Source organism: Pinus tabuliformis, chromosome 6 (assembly GCF_031772625.1).
Source record: "Pinus tabuliformis cultivar Carrire ecotype Pingquan chromosome 6, CPIR1, whole genome shotgun sequence".
In the NCBI taxonomy this organism is placed as follows: Eukaryota; Viridiplantae; Streptophyta; class Pinopsida; order Pinales; family Pinaceae; genus Pinus; species Pinus tabuliformis.
In genome coordinates, this window is record NC_142292.1 from 776,628,123 (window position 1) to 776,645,358 (window position 17,236).

The 17,236-nt window shown below is 38.1% G+C and overlaps 1 protein-coding gene across 2 annotated transcripts in view; it reads right to left on the reverse strand.

Moving 5' to 3' along the window:
- Window positions 1–16,846, reverse strand: part of EMB2729 (Alpha amylase family protein) — a 421,581-nt gene extending 404,735 nt beyond the window's left edge. Inside the window, exons 1-3 of one of the 2 annotated variants that reach the window (XM_089421555.1) lie at window positions 16,265–16,846; window positions 7,245–7,316; window positions 7,011–7,075 (exon numbers count right to left, since the gene is read on the reverse strand). In XM_089421555.1, coding sequence (XP_089277681.1) covers window positions 7,011–7,075; window positions 7,245–7,316; window positions 16,265–16,575 — 448 coding nt within the window. In that variant the 5' untranslated portion in view covers window positions 16,576–16,846. The remainder of the gene's footprint in view (window positions 1–7,010; window positions 7,076–7,244; window positions 7,317–16,264) is intronic. The other variant, XM_089421556.1, reaches the window with a different exon arrangement.
- Window positions 16,847–17,236: the final 390 nt, after the last annotated feature.

A 17,236-nucleotide genomic window follows, 5' to 3' on the forward strand; every position in this document is an offset into this window, starting at 1 on the left:
AATCTCTCACTTGGGTATCTGCAGGAGAAGGTGAACCACTCATCCTGCTCTTATGCCATAGGAGAAGGTGAACCACTCATCCTATGCATATGTCATCAACAGTAGGGGAAGGTGAACCACTCATCCTATGCATATGTCATCAACAATAGGGGAAGGTGAGCCACTCACCCTACATACATGTGTCTCCAATCGTAGGGGAAGGTGAACCACTCACCCTACACACATGTCAACCATCATGGGGTATCAGAGGGGAAGGTGAACCACTCACCCTGTGGTCGCTCATAGCTCAATAAGTACCCAAGAGCTCCCAGAGCTCAATATTTAGTCAAGAATCCCTTCATATAAGGAATAGTACTAAGCTGCTTTCTGAAAATCAAATTTAGATCGATGGGAGCATCATAGCTCTATTCAACAACATTACAGATGTATATACTTAGCAATCCTCAGCTTCTTGTACATGTTGATCTTATTCCTTCTTACTAGTCTTTCAAATCTCAATGTACAATCGGGACCCTCATAGTAGGGTCTCTCCCAGAATCCCAGTCTCCTTTTGAGAAAACTTGATCAAGAGGGTTTGAGAGGATGTAGATAACCTGTACATCCATCTGCAATGTAGGAGCTTGATTGCTCCCTGTTGTAACATACCCTGAATAAAGTGATACCTGGTGCCAATATGATTCTCTAAAAATGAATCTCAATATGCAATGGTGATTTCCAGCACATCCTCAAATAGCTTATCAACAGGCTCCATCATAAGCCATGCATTTAGCTTCTCATTACGATTAGATGTACTCCTTTTTACTCATCTTTCTTCTAACCAAGATAGTATCAGAATGTCCAAGGAGTCTCATATTCTGGCAATGAATTTCTGATTACTAGAAGCAGATAGATTTCATTAAATGAGGCACATTCATAGCTTGACCTAGAAGCATGTGATAGGTGTTTGTTAAGAAAACCAGGGATCAATGGTTACTCCATTTCATGAGGTCTAGTGCAGGGAACAGTGTATCAAGAATTTTTGTTTAGGCTTTGAAAATCGTATAACAAACATCTTTAAAGCTGCATTTTCAAACATTGCTCCTTCTTACTTTTCCCATCCTTCTGCTTTTGATCTATGTGCCATATTCATTTATACAGTTTACCAAGGATTCTGTGGCTCCCTCTGAAGTCTTGCTTCAGACAGTTATGCAGACTTCATCAATCTTGTTAGGCTATATTCAGCTTCATAGCTCCTTCTGAATATGGAGAGGGGTAACTTTGTCCAATATGCAACCATTTGCAACAGGCTATTAATCCAGGGGCTTTAATAGCTTCCTCTTAAGGTGATCATCTAGCCCTCAAACATGATCTTTCCTCACGAAACAACTGATAGTGCAACCCGGATGTCAAAATTAAGGTGTCCAACTTATTATATTGTTAATACATAGTGTCTGATGTGTGCCTTCTTCAAGGTATATCTGAAGAGATTGATCTACTCTGCCAAGCGCTTCTTCTTCTAGATGATCCTCAAAATAAGTGCTCCAGATGAGCTACATTCCTTGTCAGAGTTGCTGTAATTTCTTTTACTAGATGATCCCTGTAGATTCTTCATAGAGGATAACTTAAAAGACTGACTGTCTTGTTCACAACTTCGTTTGTGGACAAGACTACAGTACTATATGTATAAAAAATCTTTCACTGCAATCACTGTTCTTACTGTCTGCTACATTTGTACTTCATAGGTTATGACAAACCCTAGCAGTTGCTCTTACTGATGTCAATCTGTCTTTAGATTCATACTGTCAGATTAAACTCCTTTAATATGAAAGGTACCAAAGTACTGGAGCCACTTATTTTCTGCATATTAGCTATCCCTGACACTGCATTAATGAGGGACTTGTCCAGATGAACTTAGTACTGAATTTCAAGATGTAGACTTCAGTTTAGTGCACAATAATCCTTCACAAAGAAAGTATTTGCCATCCTTTGAGCAATACAACATTCTTGTAACCTTCAGATAGAGAAAGCTTACCTCCAAAATCTGCTTCAATATATAAGATTGTTGTCTCTTTTGGTTTTGGAACTGTACTCAAAATGGGGATGATATCTTTTGTTAGTGCTTGCTTGAGCTTGGTCTGGGTACAGCAATGGCTTTTCAGTTGAACTCAATATAGCAGATGTCAGTGCAATAAACAAAAGTCCTTTATTTCGTAAATACTGCATGGCTGCAGTTATATACTTCTCCATGAACTTCACAATATTTTGCAAAATATATATATAAATCACTCACAGATGCTACGGGCCTGCATATGACAATGCTTTACAGTAGCTATCGCCTGATTATGCTAGTCCGAGATGAGCTATACCGAGATGAAAGTTGATACAATTCACACCTTCAATACAACCTTCTCACTTATCAATACATTGGATTACACAAACATGTCATGAATGATCATTTGAAGCTTCACTGATTTGTACATTGGTAGTTTCCATTTGCTAACAAACTTGCACCATATAGGGAGACGAATTCATAGGTGTGCGAGATTAGTGCCTGAGATCATTGCTATTACAAGATCAAAGCCCATGCCATTATATGCGAGAGTTTTGTAGACATTATCATCAAGAACGATTTCACAAAGCTTATTGGAGAGATGCCAAAGAACGATTATTAGAGATGCCCTGTAAAGATAACAGTTGCAAGAGTCCTGAAGCTGATGTTAGAAAGAAAATACAACAACGAAACCTCATGTCATAGGCCAATCTGAAGAGTGAGATTAAAACATTCAGCTACAGATGCTTCATTCTTGAACTGGCATAGGTCGGCTTAATTTTCTTTGACAGATAAATATGAATACTTAATGGACCATGGCAAAGGAAAGAGAGTTGCAGTCGTAATTTGACTACTGCAATTAGACTCGGAATCGTCGATGTAATTAGGCTTTAGGAAATATAATTTGGCTCATTAAAAATCATGGATAGAATGGCAATAGCAATCATTCATTGTCGTTGTCAAAGCTTCTAAAGAAACCCAAGGTTGAGAATAGGTCTTAAAATTATGAACATACAATACTTACTAACTCTTCAGCAGGGATAAGACAACTCTTAGTCCTTTATAAGAGAGGATCCAATATCAGGTACCAACAGAAGAATTTTCTTCCTCCGCAAGTCTTCAAAACATAGAGATGAGGGTGTATTATGGTGCCCTAATGAGGGTCAAGACTGATTTTCTTTTAAACAAGAACAAAGCCAACCTTTCTCATTGTCGCACATTTGATATTCAACAAGTCCTTAGTGTTGAAGAGATACCTTATCAACCTTCTTCATATGTTGTAGATCTGGACTATGATTTGTCAATGAATAGGCCCATATAATGGCAAAGGAGGAACAGCAGAGATCATGGAGACTTGTTGACATAATGCTCTTGGTGACTGCTTCTCTTTGACTCCTACTTGGACTTGTCCTTAACTAGCTCCAGGTTTGGATTTTGTATTAATGCAAGATGGTCATCCCATAGCTTTTGAGAGTAGAAAGTTAAATAAGAGGAAACGTTTGAAATCAACATATGATAAAGAGATGCTTGCTATCATTCATGCCCTAACTAAATGGTGACAATATCTTCTAGGAAGCAAATTCTTGATACATACATATCACAATAGCCTGCAATACCTTTTACAACAGAAAACACTTTTGGCAGAACAACAAAAAAGGTTGGAGAAAATAGCTACCTTTAATTTAGAAATTCTCGATAAGAAGGGTAAAGGCAATGTTGTAGTTGATGCTCTATCTCGAAAAGACGAAGACCCATCATTACTTGCAATCTCAACTATAGTCCCAAAATGGTTAGATGAAATTCGAAGTGAATACGTGAAGAATCCAGACATATAACCTAATCAATAATCCTACTCAAAATTCAAAAATTAAATGGAGGAATGACATCCTTTGGTATAAGGGACAAATTTATCTAAGTCCCACTTCCAAATTCAAAACCAAGGTTCCGAAGGAGTGTCATGATTCACTAGCAGCTAGACATGTGGAATTTTTCAAAACTTACTATAATACATGCCAATCATTTTTTTGAAAAGGGATGTACAAGGAAATTCAAAAATATGTGGCAAAATGCAATAAATGCCAAAGAAACAAAAATGAAAAGAGTTTGACACCAGGATTTCTCCACCCCCTGCATATCCCAAACCAGAAATGAGAAGAAATAGCGATGGACTTCATTGATGGGCTACCCATGTCGAACGGGAAGGATAAAATCTTTGTGGTTGTAGACTGACTCACTAAATATGCACACTTCATGGGCATAAAAAGTTTAGATTCAGCAATTGCCGAAATATTTTGCAAAAATATTTACAAATTGCATGGATTTCCAAAGATCATTATTAGTGATTGAGATGCCAAATTTAAGGGAAACTTCCGGAGGGATTTCTTCAAACAAATTGGGACATCCCTCAACATGAGCTAAGCCTACCACCCACAAACAAATTGGGACATCCCTCAACATGAGCTAAGCCTACTACCCACAAACAAATGGGTAAACTAAAATTGTCAATAAATATTTGGAAGCATATCATCGTTTTTTTGTAATAGACATACAGAACAAATAGTCAGAATGGTTACATTTGGCAGAATTGTGGTACAGCTCCACTTATCACACTTCAGTAAAAACGACACCATTTCAAGCTCTCTACAGTTATGAACCTCCTAAATGGAAGGAGTTGTCCATAAATGATATAAAGATTCCAACAGTAAAAGATCAAGGAGAACCTAAATATTGCAAGGAACCATATGAAGCAGCAAGTTGACCAACATAGATCAGAAAGAGAACTTAGCAAAGGAGATTGGGTATATGTCAAGCTCCAACCTTACAAACAGCTATCATTAAAACAAGAAGGAAAGAACAAGCTAGCTCCTAAGTTCTATGGACCATTTCAAATTATCAAGAAAATTAGTCAAGTAGCTTATGATTGGAAACTACCTGAAACAAGCCGCATCTATAATGTTTTCCATGTTTCCTATTTAAAAAAGATGTTGGGAAAACATCAAACAACACAAACAACACTTCCTACATTGAATAATAAAGGAGAAGTTGTAGTAGAACCAGAAGTTATCATTGCCACAAGAGAAAAGCGATTACGTTTAGGAGTAATTAAAGAATATCTCATCAAATGTAAGAGTCTACTGAAAGAAGATGCTTCTAGGGAAACAGAAGATTTTCTTCAACATCATCCCTCATTACCTATGCTTTGAGGATAATGCATTTTGTGAAGGGAAGACAATGTTATGTATAAAAATTAAATGTATATTAATTCTGATTAATTTAGGAAGAAGGGGCACAATCAAAAGATCATGACCCCTCATGTAAAGGCATCGATGCTATATTTAAGCCAAGGGCCCTTATTGTAAAGATCATCATTCAGTTTTATATATATATATATATATATAGTCGTCGTTTTATCAATTGTCTCTATAACAAATACACTCATCCAATTTATGGTGAAGCCAAGGAAGGTTCAATGTGTGGCAATGAAGCATGTGTTGAAGTATGTTCGTGGTATAGTGGACTTTGGAATGAGATGTGAAAGTTGGGGGAGTGTAGTTGCAGGGCTATACATATTTAGACTGGGCCGAGAGTGTAGTGGATAGGAAGAGTACATCTGGATGTTGTTTTAGCTTGGGGTCAGCGGTGATCTCATGGTTTAGCAGGGAGCAACACTCAATGGCACTTAACTCGACAGGCCGAATTACTGAAGAGGAGAACCGAGTTCTAGAGGGAGACCGAATTACCCAAGGGCCTATTTTTTCTAGTGCACAGGGGTTGTATGATGGGAGAAAGAGGGGACGAGTTAGCTGGTAGAGAAGGCTGATTTCCCAGGCCCAAAATCTTCAGGGCCCTATCTCCGGGTTCTAGCAGTTGTAATTTTCTGTGTATTCTCTATGGATCTAGGCCCTAATTTTTCTGAGTAATTTAATGTGAAAGAAGATTGTGTTGGGCAGAATTTTTCTGTTGTAATGTGATTGATTTCCCTATGTTATTTCCACTGCATTTTAATTTCCAAAATTCAAAAATTTTAAAACTATCGATTTTATTTTCTAGCATTAGACTTTATTGAATAAATAATTTCTAGGTATAAATAAATCAAATCTGGTATTAGAAAATTAACATGAACCTGTATAGAAGTTCCTGTCTAAGCTATATTTCTCAACAGTGAATTGGATCAAAGTGAAATGAAGTCTTTGCTACTGTGAATTACTATTTCAGATTCAGCCCAATGCTGAAAGTTCATTGAAAATAGAACAGATAAACCTCAAGGTTGAGGTGAAATTTCTAAATTTGCGTTAAAAGTCAGATTTTTGAAATTTCAAGATGTACAAGTGACATACTTTCTATTTTGGTAAATGTTCGTTCTCTTGAAAATCTCTCATTGTTATTTCTCTTCTTTATGTTCTATTTAACTGTTATATGCACATTTAGTTCTTGTAGTAATGCCATTTTGGATACAGATGTTCCAACCAATATATTTTTGAATATGAACAGACATATTTTTGAAATTTGAATACAGTAGTTATTAGAATATTCTTGGTGGTTTTCTATAAATAAGAGGGAATAATCCCTCCAGGATCATCAGCATCGAAAAGCATTGTCTTGGCATTGTATTGGGAAAGTGCCATTCTCAAATAGGATTTTCGATTTAATGTCTTGTTACTTGTTTGGCTTTGGCTACCTCTTATGTTGCATTATTCATGTCTGTATTGGATTAATCTTGCATATATTGGTGAATTGGTGAACACTATCAATAGGTTCAGACCATTCCCCCATGTATCTCGCATATACCATGAATCTGGTTCCTTCAATTCCCATTTTTCTATCACCAGTTGTGATTTAAGAAGGAAAATGAAAGTCTTCATTTAAAGCTTTAAGTATCTATGAAAAATGGTAAATTAAAAAAAAAAGCATGCAAACAGGAAATATAATAAACAATGCATCAAAACTTTCTTCAAATAAAAGGCCGTTGAGTTATGAGTACCAGGAGCCCACTCCATAAAGTCCACACCATGACGGGGATTCCGATGTAAACCCATCATCTCATATCTGTGTGACCAATCAGTAAAAAGAGATGTTGGTTTAAATTATATACGATGAATGCTCTACTACTGAAAATGAGTGTTGTGCAAACACTTAGTATTTTCTACAGACAACATTCATCAACCTATAGTTCTCATGCACAGCAGAATAGCAGATGAGTTTATGGTGGCCTTACGCAGAAGCCAAGACCAACAGGTTTTCATCCCTCCGAGAGATAATATCTTTTAAATCCTTCAGAGATTTGTATCTGTCAGACAAAAAACTTATTCTCAGTCACAAATTCCACTGAATCTCTCTAAATGGAATTACCATAAAAAGATAAAAATTATAAGATGAGCTTAGCCTTTACTACTACGTACAATATATCTACATGTAGTGCTGATAGATATCAGCCAAACGAGGAAATAAAGGAACCTGGTATCACGAAAAGGAGCACAGCACACCAGGTTTTTATTCATGTCAAGGATAAGCCTATATTCATGGAGAAAATGTTGATTTAATAAAAAGATAAGCCCAATCCAGGACTTACATTCCCTCTAGGATCTACCCAAAATGTGACAATGCTAAAAAATCAGGGGAAGCATCCACAATTTTGCATTGTGGCTTAAGGTAGAGTGCCCCCTTAAAAGAAACACAAAGCCAATCCTTTGAAGGTTTTGTATAGCTCCTGAAAAAAGGTACTGCACAATTTGCAGGGAATAGAAGGTTGCCTATCCAAAATCAGAGAGAGGCTGATTTCAGGTTTAAATCAACAGAACCCCTTCTATAATTTGAAAAGAATATAGGAACAAAGTATGTTCTTCTAAACAATTAGATAATCTTTTGATAACAATAATGCCAAGAAACTAGAGATCTTATATGTTAGAGCATAACCAATTGCTGACAACCTTTCTAATTGCTTGTCATGTGCACCAGGTCTAGTACAAGAGGTCTCAACGAAATAAATTAATAATCAAATTTTGACTTTTCTGTATATGGGTGTTTAGTATTTGCTTAACATAGAGGAGTATTCATCTAATGTGAAACTCGCAGAGAAGTTGACATCTTGGATTTCAGAAACCCAGTTTAGATTGAGAAACTGACTGGCACAAAACATGAATATTATAGAGATAAAATATATTGAAACAGAATAGCAGAAGAGCAATAGGCACAAAAGTGCAGCTCTTCAAAAATGACGTAAGCCATAAGATACACACACACAGTAACAATGTGGACATTAGGGAAAATTTTAAATGCAATGATGCTATGAATCATGATGCCTCAAGAAGAAAGAAAGGGATCAAAAGAACAGGAAAAAAGTTTCTGTTCAGCACAAACTTTAGATTTTTTCTTCTGTGGGAAAGAATAAGAGAAGGGACATTCAAATTTAGCAAAGACTTGAGAACAGTGATTGTTATGAGATGAGGTTTAAAATTCATGATTAAAAGCTGGGATATCCAGAAATACATCAGAAATTATTTAACAGTCACAATAAAAGGATTTGTCAGATGTTTTGCTCGAGATTGGACACATGATGATTTATATGCAAATATGATGAATTCAATGAAGTTGGGAATTTCTGGTCTAACCATCAAAAATTACCCCATGATACAAAGTAAAACAAATGAAAACTCCTCAAAAATACCCCTGAAGAAACACACTCATTTTTATGCATGCATGACAAATTCAATAAAACCGGATAGTCTAATGATCTATTATTGCTCTACTTCTTCAAACCCTGTAGTAATGGCACTTCTTTCAAGATTCCCTTGAATTGAAGGATGCCAACCTTGATTTGGCACCAACTCAACACTCTTCATTTGGTTTAGGACTCCAAGGAATTGTTTTAGATTCCTCTAGCTAAGAGACAACTCTCCTCCCTCCCTCATAAGATCTTCTAGATGTTGACCTCACAAGATCCCAATTGGTCAAGCTCAGGCAATCAAAAGAACAGGTTACGGCAGCTAGGAAATAAGGTGATTGGGCAGTCATTCGAGACCTTATGAGTTGAGAGATTATTCAAGAGTTCCCCATCCTAGGTGGTCCCCTCCTTGGCCATCCAAATGACAAGCTTGTCACAATGGAGGGGATCATCCATAATTACTTTGTGATGTGCTTGGGACCCATGACATCCTTTTGCACACTAAGACCCATTCAAGCCCCAAATGGACACCACATAGTATTTAAGGCTATTATTCGCCCTTAGCCTATAGACAACATACTCACCATTTTGAAAGCGTGAGAGGGTCCGAAGAGGTTGCATGCCATATCCATGACTCCCTTCAAGAAAAGTTTCTATAATCACCTCTAAAAAGCATGCAAAATTCTTGTGGATCCAAGTCCAAAGGAGTACTCCCCTACCTCAAAGACATTTACATCACAATTTGCTACTTTCGCCAACCCCTTTGCACTTCATAATGAGTCAAATGGGGACCCTTTACTTGACTTATATGTTGATATTTATCATTCCTCTACACTTGGAAGGGTCATTTCTTTTTTGGGGGGGGGGGGGGGGGATGGGTGATGCTTCAATGCCCAAGCCAAGGCTTTACAACAACCACGTCATGACAGATCTAATGATGCCCTTTTCCTTCAAGAGATTGACTCAAGCATTGTGGCCCTTCATAGGACTTCAAAGGATGGTCTTGGACCCCTTATAGCCTATGGGAGGCAACTTTTACAACTAGGGGAATCTCATGATATATTAATTACACCAAAATGGCCTCCCATGCTATCCACACTCAAGGATCTCCACATGTTTCCCACACAATAAGGGTGCAAGTATGGTCAATCATGTCTTGGGCAACAAAAATTTACTCTCTCGCATCAGGTATTTTTCAATCTCCCCCCCACCCAGCAAACCATGCCCTCCTATCTATCTCCCTATCTACCTCACCCTCCCCTTCTCCTACACCGAACCCCTAGTGACATGCAGCGTTGTTGGAACCATCCCCTCACCCCCAAATGCATCAGAACCCAAAACTGCGCACCATGCAAAACCGTGGCCAAAGCATCCCCAAAACCGTGATTCAAGCTCAATTTGCACACTTCCTACAAATTCAAAAGTGCTACGTGCCAAACCGTTCTCCCATGTGTTGATCTATGATCCTGTCATGCTTCCTAGACACTCCCCAAGTGCTCCTCAGATGCTCCCTAGACACTTCCTAGATGCTCCCTAATGGTAATGTAAAATTCTTAAAGTACTTAAATTTTTAACATTACCATTAATTGACTCAAGATGTTTGAGAGTGGTTCCGACCTCATTGGATTTCATATAGAGATAGTAGAATTTTAGATCTCACTCAAAATCCAACAAACTTAACAATTTTCAAGATTTATGGATCAACCCTATGGCAAAAGCAAACACGATCTAATTTGCCACATTACATATACTACACCATGAGAGGGGTTTTCTCTCTAATTAATTGAGTGATGTTCACACCAAGCCCCCACTTTGGGGTTTTTTCCCCAGCTGCCCCAAAACTTGCCCATCCTTGGGTATTTTGGGGTTTTCCCCTTTATCAAGGACTATAGCCTACAGGGATTGATAGGCTACTTCGTCCCTTGGGTTAATTAATCCCTCTGGGGACATTACAATAGAGCTCAGCAGGATGCCAAGATACCAATAATCCAACAATTTGTTCCTTTGGATTCATAGGTTGCAAACATTTTGACTAAGCCCTTGACAAAGGGGAATTCCAAGACTTTGACAGAGAGTTTTGGCTTGGTAGAGAACACCTTCCTCGCAAAGAGGGAGTGCTAGAGTTTTTACTTGGTTGCTCAGTAGTTGTTGCTCCTTCCTCACAAAGAGGGAGTGCTAGAGTTTTTACTTGGTTGCTCAGTAGTTGCCGCTCCTTCCTCGCAAAGAGGGAGTGCTAGAGTTTTTACTTGGTTTCTCAGTAGTTGTCGCTCCTTCCTCGTGGTGCAATAGTGACAGCAGATCCATACAATGGGATGCAAGTATAGCATTGATGATTGATGGAGCTAGGCATAGCACTAGTTGCTTTGGGAAACAGGTTGTTGTTATGTAGGGAAGAGTTAGGAGGCACACACATGCACCAAATTCTAGTTCAAACTTGTTTCAATTTAGTCTCAGATCTCGCATCTCCATAATTAGCTACAGTGCAAGATGCTTGCAATGTTTTTTCCAATTTTGGGTAGAAAATGGAAATTTCAAGGAGAGCATGCATGCATGTATGCTTCAATGAAACCTCCAGTTGAGGCACTCTCACTTGACATTCTTACTCATGCAAGGAGGGCATACTAGATGATGAGATTTGTTAATCTAGGTTGTCATTGATGTCAATATGGCAGTGTTTGTGATGGCAAATGCTTGTGACATGTGAGGTTGCCCATTGATGCAGTGGACCCAAGGAGGAAAGGTATCGGAAGCCATTGGAAGAGAAAGCCAAAGAGTAAGAGGAAGAGGTCATTGGAAGGCATCGAGTAGCAAAAAGGAACACATCGGCAGAGGAGCTAAGAAGCCAATCTAAGAAACAAACCGTGGAAACCTTTTAACAAAAGTCCACAGCGCATCGGAGTTAACATATCAGCAATATATTATATCAGCGGCTTTATTACGTGTCACATTGAAATCTGTGATTGCGATTTGAGTTGCGAACCCAACTGTTCCAATAGAACAAGCTCTAATGTAATATCGCGCCTGCCACTATCAGAAGTTATGTATCGCAAGTCATAAATGTCACCACCCAAAACCTGTGATTGCGATATCATTGCGGACCCGCTGCACCATTGTAATACAACTCAATATAATATCGCATCTGTCGCATAATCGCAAACCATAAAGTTTATTATGTATCACCGCCCCAAATCCGTCGATTGCGATATGTGTATTGCGGACCCGCCGGACCATTACAATACTCCTTAATGAAACATCGCGTCCACCACATCGGAAGGTATCACAAAGTCTTAAAGGTATGTCACACTAAAAACAGTGATTGTGATATAATACGCGGACCCAAACAAGTTATAGTAACAGACCTAATATAACATCGCGTCCGACTATCGAAAGTTACGCAAATCATAGAGGGTGGCCACCGTCGGACTGCCAATTGCAATATGTAGTACAGACCCGATCACTCCATTATGATACGCCCTAAAGAAATACCGCAACCATCGCATTGGAAGTTTCATATCACAAGTCTTAAGGGTTGACACGGCCAAATCATCGATTGCAATAGAGGGTGTGGACCCGACAGATTTATTAACGACTGTTTAATATTATATCGCATCTGCTCCGTCAAGGAATCGGCTATGTTATGTGTAAACCTCCGAAAGTTGTGATTGCGATTAAAACTATGACGTGGCGTGTGGGGATCTCTATTAATGTGGATTTTCATAAAGTTGCGATTGCGGGAGTCTTATGAAATTACGATTGCAATAAGGTGGTGGGCCCAACAAAGTTATTAAAACAGTTTATTAAATAATCGCAACCACTATGGAGTGATATGTGAATATCAGTGATTTTGATATCGAAAGACAGAGCATGTGCACACTTGTAAAACCTCTGATTATCATGAAAGTTGCGATTGCGGGATTAAAGGAATAACGTGGCATGTGGGACCTCCAATATGGGTATAGCCTCTCTTATGATGTGATTTCCGTATATAACAAGGCTATGTTATAATTAATTGAATATTAACAAAAGGCCCTCCGATATATCTTAAATGTGCCACCTCATGTACAAGTCGGCCTCCCTGCAATAGACGTGTCTTTTTTATGTAACATATATAAATACAAGTTAAATGTTTCACCTTAAGGATGGATTTTGTGTGAGTGTATATAGATAAGAAGTAACAGTTCAAAACTCATGAACTTAACGAAATCGAGGAAGCCGAAGGTCGAGCAGGAAGGAAGGAAGTCGAAGGTCTAGCAGAAAAGAAGGAAGCCGAAGGTCGAGAAATTTTGTTGATTGGTTTAATCTTTGAAAGGCTCGGACCTATGATGAATTAGAAGAAGTACAGACCGCAAACTGAAGAACATTTTTGTGAAGATCTGTATAACCTCAAACCAACAAAGTAAGATTTCATCAGTCATCATTTGAAGGAAACAGTAGACAACACCAGCATTGAAATATTTGTGAGTTTGTTCCTTGGAAGTAAGATACCGTGACAATCTCTCCTGAAGTAGTTACTGCAATGATAAGAATAGAGGCTTGAAAACAAAGAATTGTTTTTGTGCATACATTGAGGCTTAGCGCAAATATCTTGTTGGAAAGCTTCAGCAAATCTTGGAGACATTATTGGAGATCATGATGCCTATTTGAAATCATCATGAGGTAACTTTGCAAACTCTGTTTGGGCAATATGAAGAGTTGTGAAGAGTCCTTCACATGAAGACAGGTTGTCATTGATGTAGGAGTGAAGCTGTAAATTGACAGAATTCAATGAAGAAGATTTTGGGAGCAGAGAATTACAACCAAACATATCTAAACAAAATATAGCAGAGGGTCAGAGCCCTTGGGGTTGGTGCCTCAGAATTGGAAGGATTGGTGTCCTTGGAGTTGGTGCTCCTAAATCCAAGGTTGGTGCCTTGACAAGATAGGGTCGGAGCCCTAGAGGTTGGAGCCTCACAAAAGACCAAGTTGGTGCTTGGCAACAGGTTGGAGCCTAGGAATTGAAGATCGGTGTCTTCATCAAGGGTTGGAGCCCTATATATTGTACTTGATTCATTATAAAGATTATATTAATAAAAGAATTTACTCCTATTGCTTATTTTGTGTTCTAAATATAATTGATTTAACTGGTATAAGTAACAATTGAAAAGGAATACTAATTCACCCCCCCTTCTCAGTATTTCCAACGGAGATTAGGGTCAAGGTTTAAAACAGTCAAACAGAGTGGTTTTTGCATGTGTCCAAATTCATTGTACTTTCCCATCTCTTCCTATCATATAAAGGAGATGCAAAGTGCACCACTATATTGGTTGGCAGGTTTTAGTTTTTAGCTATTGCAGTGTATTTCTTTTTCAGTGAATAGCAGATAGATGGAGTGTTGGGAGTTCTGCATTATGTGTTTGTTGTTCATAATTTCCAGTAATATTGGTTTGTAGATTAACATATTCAAAGGTTGTTGTTTTGACTGAGGCTTTCGGCTTTTAAGGTACCTAAATTTAGATTAATTTAAATAAGTACAGAATCTGCTTACCATGGTCTGAAATTTAACATTGTTCAACCGCAAGTTCCATTGGGCATTCACATACTCTCCTGTTCAGCACCGAGACTTGCCAATTTCTAGCATCTTCCTTGTACTTGCAAGCTTGCACCTTCTTTATATCTTTCTTGGCTAGACACTCAGTTCTTTATCCTTTTTTGCTTTTACTATTTTCCAGGAGTAGCTTTCGCACTCCCACTTTGTTCCTACACTGGATGTACTGCTTTAGCCTCGTTGACCTACTTTTGTGGTCACTAGTTGGATACTAATAAAATCATCTTATCTCATCTTATCTACACAACAAAGTAAAACAAATTAAAACTACCAAACAATAGCCCTGTACTTCATTCCTCTACCTAAGACACAGGGCACAAATTGAGGTGATATATATTCCGGATCTTATAGATTATATTGAAGGCCTGAAGCAGGAATACATCTCCACATATAGCATATATTCTCAGAGTTTCTAGGATTTAAAGTTAATGTCAGCATGCAGAGTCGGGTACAAAATTTTAAGATCTTTGGTTCTAAGTTACATGGTTTGGGTACAAATTCAAGTTCGACAATGATGAGGCTCAACTCAAGTTCAAATTTTTTTGATGAGATTTTCCCTTAGGTTCGTCTATATACATTTTCTATATATATATATATATATATATATATATATATTAACTTTATTATGAAATATAGCACAAAACAGTAAGAAATCAACGTTAAAACTTAATAGACAAAAAATGTTATCAAGGACTTGGAAACTGCAAGCTTGAGCTGTGACATGATGTTATGAGCTTGAGCTATGGACTTGGTCAATGATGACGAGGTTTGCCGAACCTCAAAAAGTTCGCCAAATTTTGATTCTTAAGGTTGAACTTCAGCATACCTTGTGGCATAGGTTTGGTTTGCCAATTTGGTTTTATATTGGTAAGGCTCAGGTTTCAAATGTAACTCCATATTGCGCACCCATGTTCCCAATGTGGCTTGGGAACCATGTTACTGGAGATGTGAAATGGAAAACTGCAAGGGAACATAAGTGTAACAAGAAACAGCAGTAGAGCATCTTATAGAAACATGAACCCTCCCCAATCTGCTTATATTATGCATATAAAATTGATTAGTAATATGCTAGTGTAGAGTCAAGATGGGAATGGGACTGAAAATAAAAACGGAAATGGAACAAGAAATGGGTCTCCTGATAAGGTTTCTGGTAACACTGCTTCGGAGACTGCCAATATGGGGGCTGTGGCACCCTACTGAAGATACAAGAAAAAGTATATTTTAAAACATTCTATTGCTTCATTAACTAATGCTCATTCTAAGGTTTTCCAGGAGGGGCATATTGGTTAGCCCCAAATGCATTAAAATCCAGGCCGAAGCTCTCCAATGCTCCAGTGTAACTGGATTGCCATGTACATTGTGAAATATATCCTAAAATACCGATTACACAGAAATGAGACCTGCTAAAATCGTAGGAATGAGGTGCAGGGATTGGCGCAGGGTGTGCATCAATCATTGTCTTGCAATGCCCATCCTGTCCCGCCCACCCAGACATTCACACATTTCTGAGGAATTTTGCTTGTAGGTCTTTCTTTTTTTTCCAATAGTGGAACGACTGACAAGCCAAATATTTGCATACAGAACTCGATACTTTAGACATGGATAGACAGGAACCCTTAACCAAATGACCAAACCAGCGTATGGAGCAAGGTACCCAATATCATTGGTTTTACATTATCATAGCTTGTTAATAGACTTGATTAGGCGTAGAGACGTCGAGGTGGGGATGGAACATAATAGTATAATACCGTTCCAAGTTTCATATGTGTTTTTTGGGTAGTTTTTTGAGATGGTTCTGAAACTATTTACCATGAACAAGTTGACGAAAAACCAAGTGTATATTCGCCAGAGAAAAATTAAATAAACTTGCAATTGGCAAGCAGACTAAATTTTAGACCAGAAAGAAGCCCAGAGAAACAACGACAGTATCAAGTGCAAGAGCTTTTCAATACAAAATACTGAATGCACTGCCATAGTGGTGAGCAATTACCTGTCTCTAAGGAACTGTGCAAATGTCTTATGTGAAATACCAATTCTCTCCAGGAACCCAACAGGATCGATGCCCTTCTCGGATCTCTTTCTGGGCGTCTCTCTCCTGTTCTTAGGCTGCCCTGTAGCTGTGCACCTACATATTTGGCTGCCCTTTCTTTTTGTTTTGCTCCATTCTGGAGATTTGAGAATTGGATTAAAAGAAGCAGCAGCATGGTTTCCTTGCGTAAAAGATGAGCCGTGGGAGGGTGCTGGTGTGAGGAATCTGGATAAGATGAAACAAGGCTCCGTGTATACGGCAACCAACGCCATTGAGACGTGTTGAGGACTGAGGTTTTAGAGAGGTTTTTGACAAGACATGCTCAATAAACGTTCTCCCAATACATATAAAAACACCGCCAATAAAGTTATGGATGAGGTGCTCTTATGCAGCTTGTGTATAAGCTATCCGGAAGAAAATCCGCAAGCTTGCTCAGCTACGATGAACATAGCTAGTCACAAAATTCAGCGATGTCCTAAATTTTAATACTATCACCAACCAACGTCATTTTAGTTTGACAGTATTTTCGTTCAGCGTGTGAAATTTCTAGATTTTGGATATTATTTTAGATTTATGGAATGAGTGACTTGATCTTTTTTGAGATTTGATTGATTCAAATGCAAAAGGAATTTAGGTTAGTATATTAATGTGGTGTTTATTGGGATGTGATTTTAAAATTAGATGGATGTTTGTTTGTTTTGTGTTTTTTGTTTTTTTTTAAAGATGGGTGATCTTTTATGTTTATAGAATATTTGTACTAAGTAAATCTATTTGAAGGCATCACATTTTATGTTGGTTTAATTATGAAGCATTTTAGGAGTGTGAGAGAATTTAACCTATGACTTCTCATTATCAAAAATGCTTTAATAATGGGGACTTGACCAATTGAGCTAACCCTTGAGGTTTAACTTCAAGCATCAAGTACCACTTAAA